Below are 20,846 nucleotides of genomic sequence, written 5' to 3'. Positions count from 1 at the left end.
TTTAATTTTTAAGGTTTTTTCCACAAATATATCTCAATCACTTTTAAGATAATAATTTGTGGAATTTTACTCGATTCCAGGGGATGGCAAGTGCGCCGTCTACTCCGTTTACAGAACCCCTTCTTTCTAGTGTATTTAAATTCTTAGAATTGTTCGAAGTAACGGTGTTTTTCCACAGCAATAAAAGTAATTAACGAAATGAACAATCACGTTTTGCCTTAAAGTTAAAAGCCGGAAAAGGTGCATGATCTACGAATAGGAATACTTTGTGTTTTCGTAAGGTGTAACTACTTTCTATTGGTTTTTACCATGCGATGTGACGATAGAGAAAATAATTTTCGGATATATACAAATTATTTTTATTTCTTTTGCATTTTACTAACAAAATAATTAACGTTCTTAAGCCCTGTAACTCTCCCTTGGATTGTCAGTCCACTAGATATTATGCTCGATACGAATAGAATAAAGGAGTTTTCTTGCCTTGTAGCTATTACATTGCGCTGTCTAAACAATTAGGAAATGTAATGAATGGTAAATACATTGCAGCTCGAATTCGTGCATAAATTATAGAAACCGGAATCAAACGTGATTCAAAAAAAATTTACGTCGATTTCTAAGAAACCTTACGTCTTCCCTCTTACGTATGACTTTCAAATGTAACTTCTCTATAAATAGAACATATATTTCTAAGTTGTGCAATGGAAAATTAATTGATCTTCCTGATAATGATTCGTGACGATTCGAATAAAAATAATTCTATTTTGTAAGATATTTTTCTCAAGGGCAGAATTAATATTCTAAAAAAAATAAGTTGTGTAAGCTGGTGTGACGTATTATTATCTGTAAAAATTCGTATAGATCCAAGAATTTTCTACGTGTTTTCCTAAATTTATAGAATTTTAAATATTATTTGTTAATATTATTAAATTGGTTTTGTTTCGTGCCCTCGGGTCGTGTACCTCGGATTTCACCCGCTTGTAATTAGCATAGAAGGCCAAAACTTCCTTCTAAAGTCCGATGACAATGCATTTTAATGACGTTTCGGGGTCCAATTTCTCCACCGCCATCCCCATTTCTTCGAAAACATTATTTACAAATGCGATTATTGATTACTTTTTCAAAGCCGCAGGTAGTAGTAACGTCCAGATTTTCCGTCCTACCTCTTATTCTCTTGGGGGTTGAGTACGAGTAGCGAGAGTAAATAAGCAAACCGATGACGTAGTTTGTGTCATATGAAATGGATTATGATATCTACTTGTATATCGAACTCACCCTTGAATTTTGATTATTTAACTGGTGTTCTGCCAGGTTTCTCTCGATTTTTTGACACCCTAATTTCTGTCCCTCCTCATTTGTTCATCCCGGATTCATGATTAGCCCATCTCCGCTTACCGATAGACCTTTATCAAATCTCTTTTCCCCATATTCCTCTTATCATATACATAGCTTTGTATTCACACAAATTCTTCCAATTGCCTGTTGAATGACATTATATTTCTAAATATTTACGAGAAATTTGATAGTTTAATAGAAAATTCAGCAGCGCATTTGTCTTTTATCTATAATGAAAGTGATTTTAACGCCTTTGAGGCTTTTGATCCAATTTCTTTAGAGAATTATATATATACAATAGAAGAGACTTATCAACTATTTCGAACCAGAACAATGGTGACCTTTGGTCCATTATTAATATATAGTGAATTTCAAAGGGTACTGTCATGACACTACAAGGAACTTCAAAGATATTGTTAATAGCACTAGAGTATTCTCGTGTGTATTAATGGATTAACTGTAAAAAAAGTAGGGGTGCTGCAAATAATCCTTTATTAATGGAGTAAAGAGAAACATTCTTAGAAATAAATTCCTAGAAGCTAATTTGCAAATGCGACAATATTCAAGGTATGTTGAACTTGGAATTCTAAAAATGGAAACATTTTCCTGAGTCAGTGTGTGAATGGATCACGGGGAAGTGTTTTCATTTAGTGTTTTGGAAAGAATCTTTAATAGGACGTTAATACTAAAGAAGAGTAATTGAATAATTAAAAATGTGAGACAGTGTGGTACCAGTATCAAAGAACACAGATGGAAAAAATATTGAAAGAATTAAGAGAAGGGGACCGAATATAAGTACTTTAATCCTACAAATCAGAATTGAACATCTGCAAACATTTATCTAATTATTTGCGATAAAACAATATGACAACAGGGAATGAATGGAATGATTTTAGGAATGGGAATGAAAGATGCGAGGAAGATACGAATGGATAAACTACAGGGGTACAAACGGTTGTTGAGGAAAACAAAGGATGCTGTCCACTTTGCATTGTTCGTTTCCCTCAACAACCGTCTTTACCCCAGTAGGATGCAAAGTAGACCTTTTTGATGTTTACTTCGTTAAGGAACAGAGAATTGTATTTAGCAACGTGTAGATTCATTAGTAATCGCATTGACGGAGTAGAAGTACAATGTAACAAGAATAATCACCCCTAAGGGAGAGAGGATACTAAAAGAAACCAGATGATCCTAAAATTCTTTGAAGTAGAATAATGAAGTAATGGATGTTAAGGCATTTCTCGAATAATATACTAATTCATTTATTTACATCTATCAAAATAGGTCAATGAACAACAGGGGCCAAAAGTGGCAACGTTTCTAAACTCCGCCGATGAGACAACGTGCAAAACAATGACTTTATTTCCGAGAGAAAAGAAACTACGTTGTTACCATCTGCTCCCAATAATGGCCGATACGGTGTGGAAGATGGTGCCAATTAATTCTAAAAGTAATGAAGAGGGAAGAAACAAAGGCACAAAGTGTGCTTCGTGAAAGAAATTATATCACATCATACCGATGTTTCTCTCGAGAGACACTTTAGACCAGGGGTGTCCAGTGCCTGGTCTAAAACCGGCGAGCCGCATGAGGTCCAAGGTAAATTACAGTGTGGCCCGAGGCAAATTTTAAATGCGGCCCAATAAACGTGTAAACAAAACCGACAAATGTTTTAATTTTTTATTATTTATTTATTTCAACGGCATAAACTCAGAAAAGAAGTTTCACAAAGCCCCCTGAAATAATTTATTCAATCTATCTATAACCATTGTTGGGTAGTATTTTAAATGTAAATTGATTGTTTGCTAATTAATTACACATTCTCACAACTTCTTTCTGCTTATACATCTTACTGAAAATTAATAGCTTAATTTTAAAAATTAGTTTGTTTGATGATAAAATGTTTACCTGATATACTAAAACAATATTCTGTCCTCCCAGAATAAAAATCCTAGTGCTATTATTGACTGGAAGTTGCAAACATGATCCACTTTGAATCATAGCTGAATTATATCTTGTTTATATTATTTAGCCTTTAGTAAAATTGTTTTCATTGTTATTGCTTAATGTTGCAGTTTCAAAGAACCTATTGATGATGATAAGTGAGAACTTGCTGTATACATACATACATATACAATAAAACTGACAGCTAAACAGAAAACAATATTTTTTTAATAGTCTTTGATTTCAAAGAATATTAAGTGAAGTTCATATTTTTATAAATAACATTATATATACTTTATTTTTTGTCTATACTGTTTTGAATAGAATTATTCAATTATTTTTGGGATTTTTAGACTTTCTGGATTCAATAACTTTAAAAACATTAATTAATATCTACTTTTTGTAAATATTGCTTGAAGTTAAACAATGAAGAACCAGAATCACAAATTTTTCGAGCAAAACAGTCTTTAATCTTTTAAAATGTTAAATATATAAAGCAATTAACTGAAAATGTATTATTATTATTGTAAAGGATAGTGAGGAGGGAAGCTGGAGAATTTTCCTGGGTCCAGAGAAAACTTAGCAAACTGTAGCGATTCCTAAAGAATTAATAGTATTTTTACTAAGAGAAAATAAATTCTTTAAGACAACTTTTTATTAATAAAAATAACTTCTACATATTTCATTTGGTCAAAAAACAAAAGATTATAGGGCTTTCTAAGAGCAAAAGGAAATACACTATCCCTAGGACCTATACAAGCACTTGATGCCTTGGTCAGAGTTGTTTGTTAACTTTTGTTTAATCAGAAAAAATTCAGATAAATAATATTTAAATATAAAAATTTTGATCAATAAGCTCTACTGCAGGGGTGTGCGAGCCGCATGCGGCCCAATGCAAGTTCCAATGCGGCCCAATAAAGGTGTAAACAAAACCGACAAATGTTTTAATTTTTTATTATTTATTTATTTCAACGGCATAAACTCAGAAAAGAAGTTTCACAAAGCCATAAACCTTTATTCATATTTTAGTTTTGAGTGGAAATGAAATATTTTCATGTACTTGGAGATGTGTGAATGANTGTATTGTATGTGTAATGTATAAATGTTTCTGTTAATGTATTGTATGTGTAATGTATAAATGTTTCTGTTAATGTATTGTATGTGTAATGTATAAATGTTTCTGTTAATGTATTGTATGTGTAATGTATAAATGTTTCTGTTAATGTATTGTATGTGTAATGTATAAATGTTTCTGTTAATGTATTGTATGTGTAATGTATAAATGTATTGATATATTAGGTTTACCGTATTAATGTGAAAATGTATTTGAAGTGTTTTTAAATGGCTGTATTTTAAACTCTTTCCAACGTTACCCGTTATACACCGTGGTTTTACAAGACAGAACCTTAGGTAACGTATATGTGTAACAATTTTTAAATACAATAGTTTTATGTCAGTAAATATGATCTACATGCGAAGAATTTGTCATCTTACTAATTGTATTTATTTTTAAATAATTTGTAGTTTTGATCTGAAGAGGGACTTAAAATACATATAAGTCCGAAATGCATATGTCAAAACAATAAAAGAAGTATCTAACTTGAAAGCTGTATTGATAGTCTACCGAACTGAATTGATGGGATTAAAGAGACACATTCACAACGAAATAGCAGCTACCATAAGTGATATGTTGTTTACTGATTTCTCACTCTGTCTTCAATATGATTATTGCTACGTATTTTTCGATTAAATACATTAAATCATTGACAAAAGATAATATTTTGTATGGAAGATGTTTTAAAATGAATTTTAATCTCTACTTTATAATTAATTATTTTAATTTTTATAGGAAAAAATAAGATTATATATGAAGCCTAGAAAGCCTATATATATATCCTCACAAAATTTTTTTGCTCAGAATCTGCTCAGCAAAATTATTTTTTGCACAGAGAAGTACATGTTCCGCTCAGCTACAAAAAGAATTAGAGGGAACATTGCTTGTGGCCCAAAACTCCTTGACTTCTTTTAATGCGGCCCAGAGAAACAAAAAGGTTGGACACCCCCGTTTTAGACTGAACCGGTATACAATTGAAATAAGTACAGTACATTAAGAACTGCGATCTGTTTATCCACACCTAAAGTGAATTTAACATCTTCATAATATATAAAACGAAGAAATTCGGTCTCTTCTACGATGGCTGCCATCTTGAAGTTTAAATCTTCCGGTAGTCACAGGATTGCAACGACTCTAAGGACTGTTTGAGATCGATGAAGCTACAGGGCTCGACGGTTACGTGACTTCCGCACTTATTGTTGCACAGAGAGGATTAGAAACGTGTTATCTCAAACTGTGGCGACACCGTAGAGTTTAGAAACGTCTTCTATGCCCGAAGCTACACTTAACACCGCTAAAAGAAATAGAACAGCCAATAGTTATTTCGACAACGAGCAATTATTTATTGTGACACGGTCACAATGCCGGCTGTAATTTTTAATCATATTTTTAATTTATTTAATTTAAAACATAAGCTTTCCACCTTAAATTAGCAGTGGCTTGTCCCCGCACATCATCCTTTTTCTTTGACAATAAAATTCGTGTTGGTCATCTGTCTAATAAGTTATCTTTCGGAGAAAAGTTTTGAATTGCGATAACGTGACTTCTGGTTTGCATCAGAAGTTCTTATATAGTTGTTCGGGGCCCTGTCCCTATTTAGTCTCGTATTTCGTCTATCTAACTCCATTCTTTAAGGAAAGACAATGGGAATTTATAAGTCTATAATTTTTTTTTTCAAATTGTAGCCCAATTACAACTGCTATCATAGAGATTGACAACATTTAGTGAAGCTTTTAGCTATATTTAACTTAAAACAGACGAATATACACACAGAACGTATTCATAGAATTATCAGCTTTAATTTTCCAATCTGCATGGTTTTAATTTATTTTATCCTTCCCATCTATAATTAAATTTTAATGGAAACCTGCATGTTTATTTGCCTCCCCGTTTACAAAACTAAATATAAATTTCTTTCACGTATTATTTATTTTTAAAAAATATAAAAAATCCATTTAGCCCAACTATTTCCATTAAATTCCATAAAATTTCTCAAATACTCATCGTTACGGATTCGTTTATTTCTAACTTTTGAAGGAAATAGGCAACATTTTATTTCATTTTATATATAAAATGTTTGATTTCTTCATAATATCCACGTTCCGAAACAGATTGGCTCAGAAATCAGTTAACCGAGATATAAAGAAGTCAGGTGATTCGATTAACTCGCTTTTGGGCCACCCCCAAACACACATACACATAATTACAAAGTAAGTATAATATTAATGTTTTTTTATACTTATTTTTATTAATTTTCTATTATTAAATTATATAAAAGTGAACAAATCATTTACCATCCTTTAGTTTCCTTTCGTAATACCCTAAAAATCCCGATGATGCAGCTTAAGAATGACTTTCATTGATCTCCATCGCATCGTAATTGAGAGAAAAGTAGTGTTTTAATTAGTGTTCTGCTATTCATCGTGATTTCTTTTATTTTAAAATCATTTTAGCAAGAGTTCTCTGACCTATCGCTTCTAAATTCGTTCAAACAAATTGATAGTAATTAATTGTTATTTTTATACGACTCGACTTTAATTTTAATGACATTTTTGACTTTTATACACGAAAACAACCCCCGTAACAAGTTTACGGCTTCTCTAGATTTTTTTCGCAACGTTAAATAATGTTTGTTGAAACTTTTTTAGTAAAAAAATGATTGTTTCTTTATTAAAATTCTCCTCCATCGTAACTGATAGTCCTTTGATGTACGGCTATCGATTTGAGTTCATTGTTATTCTCATGGCACGCTATGATGTGACATTTTCCATGGTGAACGTTTGCAAACATTTACAAAGTCTTGGCAAGAAAACAATAACATCTCCCATCTATTTTTTGCACTAATTTATCTCTTTTTCATAAATCCATTATAAATTTCTTCATTCATCAACCTATCGATTAAAAAAAAAAATAGATAAATCTTACAATTTTTGGACTTTATTTTCTCTCTCCTCAAAAATTATAGACGAAAATTATTACATTTTTATAATATTTTTAATTAATTAGGTCGTAATTATTGTAAAATATTTCGTAATAATTAAAATTTAAACGGGTAAAAGAGCAATTTATGCATTAATTTGATAAAGCAAATGTGTAAATTACAAGAATTAAAAAAGGCAATAAATTAAATGTGTACATTTCAACGATTAACACGTGCTCATCACAATAAATTAAATATGTGAGTTACAACAATTAATTAACGTGTTCGTTGCCGTAAATTAAATCTGTCGATTTCAACAATTAAAAATATGCTCTCGATTTCAACAATTAAAAATACGCTCTCGTTACTAGAAATTAAACGTGTAAATTGCAATTAAAATATGTTCGTTACAGTAAATAAAATGTGTAAATTACAATAATCAACACGTGTTCGTTGGAATAAATTAAATGTAGATTACAACAATTAAAATATGCTCATTGCAGTAAAACACATGTAAATTTCTATAGTTAAAATGCTTGTTAAAGATAAAGATGATTAAAATATTAAACATGATTATAATTGTAATTATAACAAGTAATAAAAAAAATTAATTGTTAAACTATATTTTAATTGGGAATAAGTATAGAAAACTGAATTAGAAATTAATTATGGAAATGATCGTTTTCTAATTAAGTGTCAAAATTCCATTAATTATAATTAAATTTATTATACGGTTTTAATGTTGTTTCAAAATATATTTATTTATTATAAAAATGATTTACAATCATAATAAACAATAAGACAATTTTTATATCACTTTTTTATTGTTTACAAATTTTTTCACGTTAATGCACATAAAAATGTTGATGTATCATAAATTTTATTATTATTATTTTCCTGTATTCAGCTTTACTTTAACGATGTGTTAAAGTAATTAATTACGCTATTATTACGTAGAATACTGTATTATATTCTCATATAAACATTTAATTGTAATAAATATAATCGATTATTACGTAACAATATAAAGCGACGATAAAGAAATTTATAACCTGTTCATTGTTACGTAACAATTTTTCGAGTTTTATTAAAATTTTATTTAATAAATTAAATTATTTTGAGGCGTCGAAAGCGTTAAATCTGTTTAATTTTCTTAATTTTAACGGTTTAATTAATTTTCTGATTTAGCGTTCAAATTAACAATAGAAACACTACGCTAAGAAAAGACACGTGGGAGTGACTCACACGTAAAAAATTATAACGGTAATTGCTTATTATATACATTTATTTCTATAACAATTAATTTATTATCAAAATATTGTTCTATAATTTATTTTATTGAACATTTTAAGTATATATTCCTTAAGGGCAAAGAAGTAAGAAAGTATTAAACAATGGTTGTTAGTGTATATCTCCATTTTGGATCTGTAACAACAGCTGGAGGACTTACTTAGCCTCGGGCTTCATCTATATGAGGTCGGTGTCGATCATAATCATAGATTTTTTAACTTTTATTTCTCCATCTGCATCCTGTTTGTCATCCAGGAAAACCAATTGCGAAAGATATTCGTGTTCAACGGACCACGTATCCCCCTTGATAAGAGGAAGATGGTATTTTATAAGTTGCCATTATGTAATGATGGAATGTGACATCTCATCAGCTCCGACTTATACTCGGCAAGGGTGTAATTTCGTTCTTCTTTGTTTCGTTTCTGACATTCTTATCTTTATTTACCACTTTATAGGAGAGTGAAAATAACCCGTAAGGGGGAAAATCGGGTCAAAAATACAGTTTAAAATGACGTCGTTGTCGTTATTGTTACGCGGATCGTGCTACTTTCTAATTACAGGGGTGGAAATCTAGTTATTCTGTGTTTAGATTATGTGAGGAAGCATTTACACAGTAAGAATAACTTCGTATTACCAATAACATTAACAAATAAAAAGGGACGTAAAGGGATAAAAATTAGGGATAGATGCGAGGAAAGTGGACATAAAATAGTGACGTAAATTTCGAATATTCGAAATATGGTGTGTGCACGCGCAATTTGTCATTCGTGTTACGCAGAATTGGTAATGAATGAAAGTTCGATTATTAACTGTCATTGAATGGTAATAATTATTTCAGAATTAATATTAGCCACTTTATATGCTTTTAAGTAATATTAGTGTTCATCTTTAACGAAATACAAACGGCGAAACACAAATGATAGATGAAAAAACACAAGGTATTAAGTAAATTTAATTATTTCATAAAGTTGTAAATTTTCGTAGAGACTCGCTTGTTTAATTAAAAGTTCTGGTCCCATACAATTTCGACAATCGCCAGTGATATATTCCATCGCCATACTCACTTTCGAGTAGAACAATATCCTATGGGCAAAAAGGGTAATTGCCTCGGAGCTCTATCAACGGGGGCCCAAACCAATCTTTTGTAAATACATTATTGTAGTAAGAATATGGGATTATGAATGTGTCTCTTTAATCCGATCAATTCAGTTCGGTAGACTATCAATACATCTTTCAGGTTAAATACTTCTTTTATTGTTTTGACATATGCATTTCGGACTTATATGTATTTTAAGTCCCTCTTTATTATTTTACCTTAGAGTAATGGTGAATAAGTGTGCTAATTTTTACTTTTAGTGATGAATAAGCACAACAAAGAAAAACAACGAGGGTAAGTGTAGTATCTAAATGTAATTACACTATGTTTTGTTTGAGAGTGATAAGTGCGTGATCGAAGACGATGCACTTATTAATGTTAATTCATGGGAAGAACAATTACCTCGAGCAATTAGCAACACGATAATTCTCGTACTGTGTTAAGATAATTGCAACTATAGGTGTTGTACAGCTAGTAACTTTATATTATGACCGTTTTAATACAGACAAAGTGTAATTTTTCAATTATTCTGATGGTCGATTCTTCAGTTTCTAAATTTTTAAAATGTTTTAATTATCTGATTGGATAGAGATTGGCTTTAAGAATATACCAATGAAAGATTTCTACTGATTTTCCGTAGACAGCGACAGTATTTAATTCCCTAAATGCTGTTAGGAAAGAAAAACAGGTCATTAACGGTATTTAGGGAGATATGACCCGATTTTAATTGGAGTTTCTGTTTGTTCATTCCCAAAATTAACAATTATCATACTTAGTCACTATTACTCCGCGATAGAATGTTAATTTAAGCTGTAAATAAGAGTTTAAAGCACTAATTCAACACACCAGTAGCCGTTGCGGTTGCCGTTCCCGGAGGAATTTCTAGTATATAGAAGAAGAAAATAGAAGCATCGAAATGTTATCAATGAATAGTGTAAATATGTATGTATCATCGTTTGTACTCTGTTCATCAGATCTGTACTTTAGATTGTGTCTTTAATTACGTTTCTTCTACAACCAGTGACTACAGAGGAAACATACAGATAAGAACAGACGTTTAAACTAAAAGTCAAATTCTGACTCATTAAACCGTTGTTATAATTAACGATTTTTAAAATAATGCACTACCAAAAATGTAATTTATAGTTTCGACTTAAGATTGAGCGGAGACTATCGCTTGTATAAAACATTTGATAAGGATCGTTTTTGTGGAGAATTTTCATGTCTTCCGGTTCGTATAGCATCTTCGTCGCTATAAGACCAATAGCAACAGAGACATTAACGAAAAATCAATTTTACACCCCCTCTTAACGTTATTTTAATGTTTTATAGCACCTTTTAACGCTATAAAACATAAGGGTACGCCAGAATTCCCGGGACTTTTGACATATTATTTAGTATGATAAGTTTGTTATATGTATAATAAAGTAGATTTGGCCAATGCGCGTGTTAAAGAATTGACAGTCTGTTTTTTACTTATGTACTGTACAGTACGTACAAACGTTTGTTTGTAATTAAAATTAAGAGTGTATGAAGTTTAATTTTACATACTACAAATTAATATTATACGTTATACGTATAACTAGACAAGGATAATCCTTTAAATAGGTGTTGTGTATAGATCTAGGGCTCTGAATATAACACATTTAGGCGCATAAAAATAAAAGTTTTAGTATCCAGACATTGATTCTGGAAGGAATTTAATATTCTTAGTTTCAATAATTTAAAATTACACCCTTTGTTCGTATTTGTAGCAAAGCAGAATCGTATAAAATGGCGCCGAATACCCGAGAAGATCTTAAAATTGTATAAAAAACCGTTTCGTGTTTCGTGTTTTTAGAATAATATTGCCAATTAAGTTGATTTCATATTTTCTTTTTTAAATTTAGATTCCCTTTAGAGATATGTAAAGAAATATTTCTTCGGTGTTGTGTCATACCCGTATCCAAATGGTTTAATTATAAATGGAAATAAAAACTCAAAAATTTTCTAAAAATCGAAAGAATTGTTTCGGTTATAATCTAAACTATTTGTATCTAGAAGAACCCAGAGGAATTTCTCCCCCTTCAAATCCAGAAGAACCTAAGTGGGGAGAAAACCCTTTGGTACTTGTAAATATTCTTAATTTTTAAATAATTAATAAGAACTTTTTACCAACACGTGCACGACAATTGTATTGTGGAATCATAATTGAGGAGGATGCGAGGAGGAGGTTTAAGCCACTTTAGCTTCCTCCTCTGGTTATAGGCTAATTATTATTTCGTTGTTTTATTTTTCTTTTCTTAATCATTTCATTATTAAATTAGACACGATTCAAGATCATTTTGGGGAAAATGTTTTATTAAGAGAATGTTTAATCACTTTTAAGTATGGAAGCAATTCGTATTACGTGCTTACTATTGTTTTCCATCGCCGAATCATTGTAAACGTAATTAAGTACTTTTAAATAAAGTATTTTTGCCTTTAATTAACATTAATTTATACTTGTTTTAGACTCTAATGAAGGCACTAGACCGCGGACGGTCACACCTTGTCAAGATAGGAGCCATACACTATCAACTAAATACTAATTTGGTCGGTACATTTTAAATCGAAAACGCGTGTAAGATTCCTGACCATCAAACGTAGAAGATGAATGCAGATTTACTGACGGATTACTGACTTCGTCATCATCAATTTATTCAGATGGGTACACTCCTAGTACCACATATCCTCAGACCCGACAATCTCTTCTCTTGGCAGTAACGAAACATAGAAACACGAGTCTAGTAAAGTTGCTCGAGTAAACACGTTTGGAATTTCCTTTGAAATAAAAATTTAAGTATAGAAAAGCGTTAAAAAGACGAGCAGAGGATCGATTCTTTATTTTTGTTAAAATGTTACCACAAATCCTTTCACTATCGGTTGATTTCGATTCGTGGTTTTCAGACTAAATATACTTTCTCCACATTTCCATTAAGTTTCCGTACTAACACCGACATTTTAATTTCTTCTGCTACGAATTTACTTTTACTATTGTTTGAATGTTAATTTAAATCTTCGCAAGTTCGGCTCATCGTTTCCTCAAACCTAAAAATGCCAAAAAATTTTTCAAGATTCGAAGCTGCGATTGATATCTCTGGTTAGCATTGTAATTAATCCGCTTCTGTTGATATTAAATAGAAACTTTTCTTGGTTTGCCGTCACATCATCGTTTCGTCAAAGAACGATGACGTAGTGTTCGAACCGAAATGTTTCCGCACGTGCTTAACCATATTATACGCGTGATGATTGATAAGTTTTATTTTTATGCCATACGAAAGAAATCTTCCGGCAAGAAATTAAAGTTGAACATTCGAAATCAATAGCAACAATATTAACGAAAAACCAATCGTAAGCCCCTTTTCAGCGCTAAAAAGGCAGCTTACGAGGTACAGAAGAATGCTGGGGACTTTGACATTTCAATTAGTGTGACCAGTGGCGTGCCGTGACATTTGATGATAGGGAAGCTGTTTCTGTATGAAGCCGACTTCCAGGGGCAATCATTTAATTGTGCCAGTGACGGTCTAGGGTAGTGTTTCTCAACGGGGGCGATATCATCCCCATGTGGGCGTTTTTCCATGTTGAGGGGTCGATTAGTAACAATTTACATTTTGGGGGCGAAAAACAATTTTCTGGACGATATAGTAAAACATTATATTAAGAATAATTAGATATTTTATTCGTTACATCGTACAATAATTAAACAAATAACATTATACTAGTCACTAGTCTATTGAATGCAATACGAATTTGGCGTTAGCCTTGGCCCTCGGCAATGGAATTTTGAAGTGAAGGGGGCGATACTACGTAAAGGTTTTATTGAAGGGGACGACGATTCGTTAGAGGTTGAGAAACACTGGTCTAGGGTCCATTCGTATCCTTTGTTCAGTAAGCCAGTAAAACCCGCAGACTTCTTTTACCACTTAGTCAAATAGCTCCCTACGAGTGGAATCAAAGACGGTCCTGCTAGGTGTGAGGTCCGTGCATGCAAGCGGGCTGCCAAATCCCCGGGGTGCCCATACCGGTCAATGTCAAATACCTCTTTCGTCGCATCATTAGTATATCTCAAAGGACGAGACAGGGCTGTTGTAAATTTTAAACGTTTCTCACCATAGCTGTAAAAATCTAAATACGTTAAACTTAATGGTCATTTGTTTTCTAACTAATTCGTTTTAGGACCGGGTGTTGTCCACGGAAATTTCCAAAATTTACAACTTTTCGGTCACTCTAGTCGAACTGGAAAAATTTCTGTCTTTATGACATCTAATACAGTATTTCGAAGAAATCAGTCCCTACTGTACTCGGCTATAGATTGGGTCGGTTAAGCTTTTAAGTAATATTCCGGCTCTTTCGTCAGGGTTTATGTCCCCAATTCCCTAAGCGCTTAATTATTTAACTACTACTTAAGTAGAAATAAGTCGAAACCGGTTACTTTCTACTCGAATATTTGTAGTCTTTGGAAAAAAGTGGAAAGACAAATTTTTATGACAAACGGATACATAAATCGTAAATTTAAGGAAAATAAATTCTAGAGCTTTTTCTGTACCTGGTGCATCTCTCTCATTCATTAAATTTAGGAAAGCGGCGCATCTATCGCTTCCAATGACGGCACGCCACTGAGTGTGACCAAATAAAGCGATGTACAAAAATTAGACTTGCTTAAAATTTTTCTGTAGAAATTATTATTACTAGAAGTATGTAAAAAAGTAGTCACTTGCCACCAGGATACAAATCGGATCTCATCTCATCAATATTAAACTTAAGCCCGCTACTGCCTAAATTATTCTCCAGATTACTTCAGAATAGTTATTGTGTAGTTTCCAGGTTGTTTTTTGGCTTATGACAACACCCCGGGAACCTAACTGTTCGTAAATAGGGGAGCTTCTATACGCAATTATTCGACAAACACTAATATACTCAAAACAATACATTAAAATTTTGAGGATAAAAGTTACATACATTGTCTATCTTGATATTTCCTAGGCTTTACATTCGGCGCTTCCCAACGTATTGTTAACTATATTATGAGGATATTTTGATATTAACCCGACCATTCATTCCTGGCTAAATAGTAATTTTTTTTTATCCCGATAGTGTAAGATAACTGCGAATTTCTCCTTTGCAAATCTGTCCATAATATATTAAATTATGGCTGTATGGGACACAACAATGACGTCATTTCGGAGAGAAAAGAAACGAATTGTTACCACGTATTTCCAATAATGGCCGATGCAGTGTGTTTATTCGCTGGAAACTTTTTTTTGTCTACAAATCATTTAACTGTAAAAAAGTCTTACAAGTATGGAAGATATGTTAATTAATTCTAAAAGTAATAGAAGAGGGAAGAAACGAAGGCACAAAGCTTGCTTCGTGAAAGACGTTATACCACTCTATACCGATGTTTCTCTCGAGAGACACTTTAGACTGAACCGGTGTACAGTTTAAATAAGTACATTAAGAACTGCGATCTCTTTATCCACACCTACAGCGAATTTAACATCTTCGTATATAAAACGAAGAACTTCGGTCTTCTATGGTGGCTGTCATCTTGATGTTTAAATCTTCCGAACAACGGCTGGCCGCGTTTATGCAGCGAAAATGGCATCACGAGCAGCTATCATTTTTATTTTAGTCATGGGCATAGCGAGGGGGTCTGGGTGGGCACGGCCCTCCCCAGTGAACCTGGTGCCCCCCAGAAAATCACAGCCGAAAAGGTGTTGAGCCGACTTCAAAAAAGAACGAAAAACTTAAAGCTAAAAATCTTGAATACTAAAAAAACAAGGCCAACGGCTCCCTCTGTGCCCTGTGTCGATTATCGTGGAATTTTCATTTTAATGAATAATTTGAAATAATTCAATTTTGTGTCAGGTTGGCCTCTACTAGGCTCCCCCATAACAAAACTCAGGCTACGCCCATGGTTTTAGTCGCCGTAAAAGCTGATTTATCTTTGCTGCAGCCACCCCTTGCAACAAATCTCTAGAAACGGTTCGCTACACGATAGGGCTTTGTTTAGAAACGCTGTGTAGCGATCGAGCAGAGCTGCAAAAAAACGCGACAGCTCAGACTGAGATCGACGGTCACTTCATCCTCAATGAGTAATTTATACTCAGACTGGTGTACGAGAATATATTATTTTATTCACATCTACACATCATAACAACATTTTAACACATCTTCCACGTTTTAACTTCGTTATTATTATACGTTTTTAAAACACATTCTATTTAACGGACTTCGGGAATAGAAGACGTCCGAGAGTTTATTGTAGTTGTTTCCTACCGGAGAAACTTTTCTTTGGACAACGTAACGAACTTTAAAGTAGCATAATACGTAAGACTTTAACAAGTAACGAACACACTTCCTTATTAATTCGTTAAATCGAAGTTTACTAATCGGTGAACAGTTTTATAAGAATTTATTGCGGATTCTCGAGTAGCGAAATTCGCCATACGCATCACGCTAGTCAGAAATTACACGTGAACTACTGTATAATATAAATTACGCGATGCACGCGGGGTGAAAAAAGGAGAGGAAAACTGTACAGAAAAAGATTTATTTCATGTTTTTATATTTTTTTTGGTTTCAATTACACATCTGTGTAAACAAATAAGTCGACCAATTGAACATCACAAACGACAGTACTCATGGGGTAAAATGCAGACACTTTGGTATGAACGGATGATGACTTCTAAATTGTGAAAAATGCAGATAAAATGATAACTTCTTGTGACAATGATAATGATCTTTTTGTCCGCTTGCGTGTTATTTCGCGCCAAACGTCCTTTAAACAAAAGTTCACACCAAGTAGAGATTGACGGGTCTTCCCGCCAGAGGTTGCCTATTCAGTTCTTGCACCGCTTTCTGTGCATCCTGTGGCGTGTGAAACGATATTCTGGCTTCTCCCGTAGGTTGGCCCCTTTCGTTAAAACGTCGAATGACGTCCTCTTTGCCTAAAGAAAACTCCTTGAAGAAACTTAAAATGTCTTCTACACCCGCCTGATAGGCCATGTTGGTGATGGCCACCACGCAACCCGGTTTGCCGAAACCTTCCGGTCCGTGCACGATGCCGAACGGCGGCCTCATGCGTTCTCCCATGTGTGGTGGACCCCTGGGCATGGGTGGACCGCGTGGTGGTGGTAATCTAGGCATGGGACCTCGGTGATCGGGTCCGTCCATGTGCATTCTGGGCCTGTGGCCCGGTATGAGTCCTCTCAACAAAGGTCTGACTTCGGGTCCCGGGGGTGGTATGAAAGAACGTTCGTCCGGATCTAAAAGTGGTCTACCCGGAATTCGTACTCTATCTCGTTCTCCCGGTCCCCACGAAGGAGGATCCATCAAATGGCGCCGTTTTTCTGATGGAGGGTTGGAATCTTTGTGATCCGATTTGTCCGAGCTGCGTTTGGTGTCTTCCGATTTTGATTCACTTGCTGCATTTTCTGAAATTTTATTTTCGGAGGAATCGGATTTTTCATTTTTGTCTGAATGAGCGGAGTCCGATCTTCTGTTCGAAGGAGGACCTCTCCTCTCCATTCGTCTATCGGAACCCCCTTTTCTTTCGGAATGTTCCATTCTTCTATCGGATTGTCCTCCCCTTCTGTCTTGTGACTGAGAGGAGGGATGAGGAGCTCTTCCCATTCTTCTGTCTCCTTGAGACGGCCCCATTCTTCTTTCTCCCGGAGGAGGATGCTCCATCCGTCTTTCGGGCAACAAATGATCCATTCGCCTGTCTGGAGGACCCATTCTTCTTTCCTGGATCGGAGGTCCCATTCTTCTCGAGACCATGTCGATTTCCGATCTCTCCCTAGTTTCCGAAGTGGGTCTGTCCAAAAGTGGTCCCTCTCTCGGACCACCGAGGATTTCGATCATATCGGGGTAAGGAATAGATTTTACGGTCACCATAACCGGACCCATAAACTGTCCGTTTTTCTTGATGGCCCTCTCAAATTCTTGTACTGAACTGAATTCGGCAAAGGCATCGCCATAGGGCATTCCATTAGGTCCCAACATAATGTGAATAGCTCGAGGAACGACACCCACTTCCGCAAAGAAATCAGCGATATCTCTATCGGTGACATCATACGGTAAACCCTGCATCAATACACAGCTAGGGGAAGAGCCATCATTAGGGGGGGAATTCAATGGCAAAAGTTCTTTAGCGGACGAATCTCCAGATGATAAGGACGACCTCATGTTGTTGCCAGCATTTTTTCGGGCTTCGTTCATCATCTCCTTACTTGCAACCGATAGCTCGATATATCTGTGACCAATTGTACGCCTGTTCATATTCATAGCAGCCTGAAAATCTTCGTACGAACCAAATTCTACGAATCCTGTACCAATAGCTCTTCCACTACGATCGTATTCTATGAACACATCCAGAATACTTAGGCCATCGAAGAAGTTGATAATGGCTTCTTCCTTACACTGATAGGGCAGTCCTTTTAGTAGGATGCACAAATCTTCTTCTTTAGGTGGCAGTCTATTGATGAGAGCATTGGATGTACCGGGTTTACGCGTAGTAGCTGGAATATAAGAATCGACGGCATTTTCGAAGATATCATCTGGACATTTCATCACTTCGATAAAAGAATTGCCCATGTATTGTCCAGATCTCTTCAGAGCTTCGGCCGCATCGTGCTCGTTAGCGAATCGAACGAAACCTACTCCCGTTCTGTGCCCGCTCTCGTCATTAATGAGCTTCAATCCATCCGATGGTAAATATAGTCCGCGAAAAAACTCACGCACGTCTTTGTAATTCACATTGTATGGCATGCCTCTAATCTCCACGCAGGAACCGAGAGAGCGTGCATAAGGATCGAAACCAGAATCCATTAACTGTGACGAATGATGGGGATGGTCACGATTAACACCGGGAAGAGATCTTTCATCTGGTGGTACTCTTGCGTCATCGTATCTACTCGAAGCAGGCTCTTCTAATCTTCCTCTTTGCTCTCTGTAACCGTCGAAATCTTCGCGATGAGAAGACAAAGATGGTCTAGGAAGAAGAGAATCTATATTTTCTTGCCTTCCTCTTTCTTCAATATGAGACTGACCAGAGTAAGGAGGAAATTTGCTATCCGCTATGTCTGCTCCCGAGTATCTTCCTCTGCTTATGGGTGGTTCGCTGGGGTAATTTCTCTTATCCGCAATGAAGGGTTTCTCGTGTTCGTAAGCACCAGGTGGTGGTCCCAGAAGGCCTCTTCTGTTTTCTTCCCATGCATCCTTCTTGGTTTCTGCATGAGGGAAACTTGTATTCCAATGAGTATCAGACTGTTTTAAAGAATCGAATTCTTTCGATGCAGGTGGTACTCTTTCCAATCGAGCACGATCCATGTGACTCGAAGGATAATTTGAACTTATAGAGTAGTTTGCCGGATATGAAGTGGTCGTAAATGTAGCAACACTGGGCATACCGGATCCTTCGCTGGGTAGATATGCCGAAATGGCTCGCATATCCGGTAATGGTGTGCCCACGTCTCCATTTGGAAGTATTTGCCTTTTATCAATATCTCGATCTCGTGACATCCCCAACTGTTCTGCAGTGGGCAAGCTTCGAACATCTTCGTCTCTAGCTGATTTTGAAATTTCTTCAGATCGTCGTCTTTCGTCTCGTTTGGAACGATCGTTGTGGCGTTCTCTTTCTCGATCCCGTGCTCTTCTCGGGCTTCTGCTGCGACTTCTCTCCCTTCTGGAAGATCTTCTGCTGCTTCTATCTCTATCTATTGGACTTTTGTCTCTATCTCTTCTTCTCTCTGGACTTCTGGACCTGTCTGTGGGTCGACGACGTTCCGTTTCCTTAACAACTGGCTTTTGAACAGGAATGGCAGGCTGAGCAGGCACTGCAGCTTGAAGAGCGAGGTTTTGGCTCCTAGCCTGCTCGATTACTCTCTGCATTTCCGTTCGGCTACTTAGGAACAATTTGATGCGAATCTCTTTTATTTTGCCACCATCTTTCTCCATGGCTTGTCTAGCGTCTTCGTCGGTACTGAAAGCGATAAAAGCATCTCCTTTCTCTCCTCCCACAATATGGACACCGCCTTCGGGGATGGATAATCCTTGGAAATATCTTCTGATGTCTACAGAATTTGCCGACCATGGCAGATTTTGAAGTCTGATTATGATGGACATTATCGCCGTGTATTATCTATTTAAAAAAATAATAATAAAAATAAAACGTAAATTCCTATTTAAAAGTTAAACTATGTAAAATGAGAATTTTGAATAAATTTAATCTTTTTATAAATCACTCCGTGCAACATTCCACTTGTAATTTTTAACCATGCAGCACAAAATGACGATTAAATATAAATTTTCAACATTTAATTTTCTGCTAGTCACATGGTGCAAATAACATAATCAAGTAATTCGTTGACTTTACTACTTGCACCACGTAACGAGCATAAAGTTAGATGACCGTGGCTAAATTCACTTTTGAAAACCAAGTATCAGAGAATCTAAAGTCGTTCTTTGTTTCTCATTTTTTAATTCGCTTTTAAAAATGGGTTATTTTATGAAAATTCAAAATAAAACTTTATAAATCTGTGTAAAAATGTTAATTTTGTTAAAAAGGGAAATTGTTTAGTTTACATTCATCGTCCTTACAGATGTTCTCCCTTATGTAAATAAGATTTTACATTTCTACAGAGTGGTCACAAGATCTCTGCACACGATATTGTCCTCTATCGTGTGCAGAGATCTTCAATAGTGCCTCTTCTAAATCTTTGAGCATTGTGAAGCGAAAATCTTGTATTCCCCTTACAACATTCAGACTTATAATTTTTAACTAGCAATAGAGAATTTGTGAGCATTCCTTAGATAAATTTTCATTAAAAATGATTCTGCTAATTAATTTCAAGCGTATTTACGAAGAATTTAAACCAAGATTTTTGAAATCAATTGGGAATATAGCAGAATTCCAACGAATAACTTTTCAGATTTATAATAAGTAATCATCTGTCAAACAGTTATCCGGAAAGAAATCCAGATGAAGACAGTTGGCATCTCTTTTAAATTCGAATTTTATAAAGCTTTAGTGAAAGACAACAATAATATTCCTAAACTAATAGCTTATGAAACTTGAAGAGCGCCTGGAATTTAGAAATGTAACGAAATTTTGAATGTAGGGTAGTGCA

The 20,846-nt window shown here is 34.7% G+C and overlaps 1 protein-coding gene and 1 long non-coding RNA gene across 3 annotated transcripts in view; one reads left to right on the top strand and one right to left on the bottom strand.

Moving 5' to 3' along the window:
• The first annotated feature begins 8,429 nt into the window (after positions 1-8,429).
• On the top strand, positions 8,430-12,680 carry LOC111624151. The gene is made up of 3 exons (XR_002756526.1): positions 8,430-8,570; positions 8,675-8,990; positions 12,187-12,680. It is a non-coding gene; the product is annotated as an uncharacterized LOC111624151 (long non-coding RNA).
• A 3,571-nt stretch (positions 12,681-16,251) lies between these two features.
• The window catches only part of LOC111624150, a 74,900-nt gene continuing 70,305 nt past the window's right edge, over positions 16,252-20,846 (bottom strand). For both annotated transcript variants that reach the window (XM_023366944.1, XM_023366945.1), the window contains one exon: positions 16,252-19,858. In XM_023366944.1, coding sequence (XP_023222712.1) covers positions 16,510-19,842 — 3,333 coding nt within the window. In that variant the 5' untranslated portion in view covers positions 19,843-19,858 and the 3' untranslated portion in view covers positions 16,252-16,509. The remainder of the gene's footprint in view (positions 19,859-20,846) is intronic.

The sequence above is a fragment of the Centruroides sculpturatus genome, unplaced genomic scaffold (assembly GCF_000671375.1).
Source record: "Centruroides sculpturatus isolate CEXI.00-Female unplaced genomic scaffold, Cexi_2.0 scaffold380, whole genome shotgun sequence".
Lineage (NCBI taxonomy): Eukaryota > Metazoa > Arthropoda > Arachnida > Scorpiones > Buthidae > Centruroides > Centruroides sculpturatus.
This window is presented reverse-complemented; position numbering and strand designations above follow the sequence as displayed.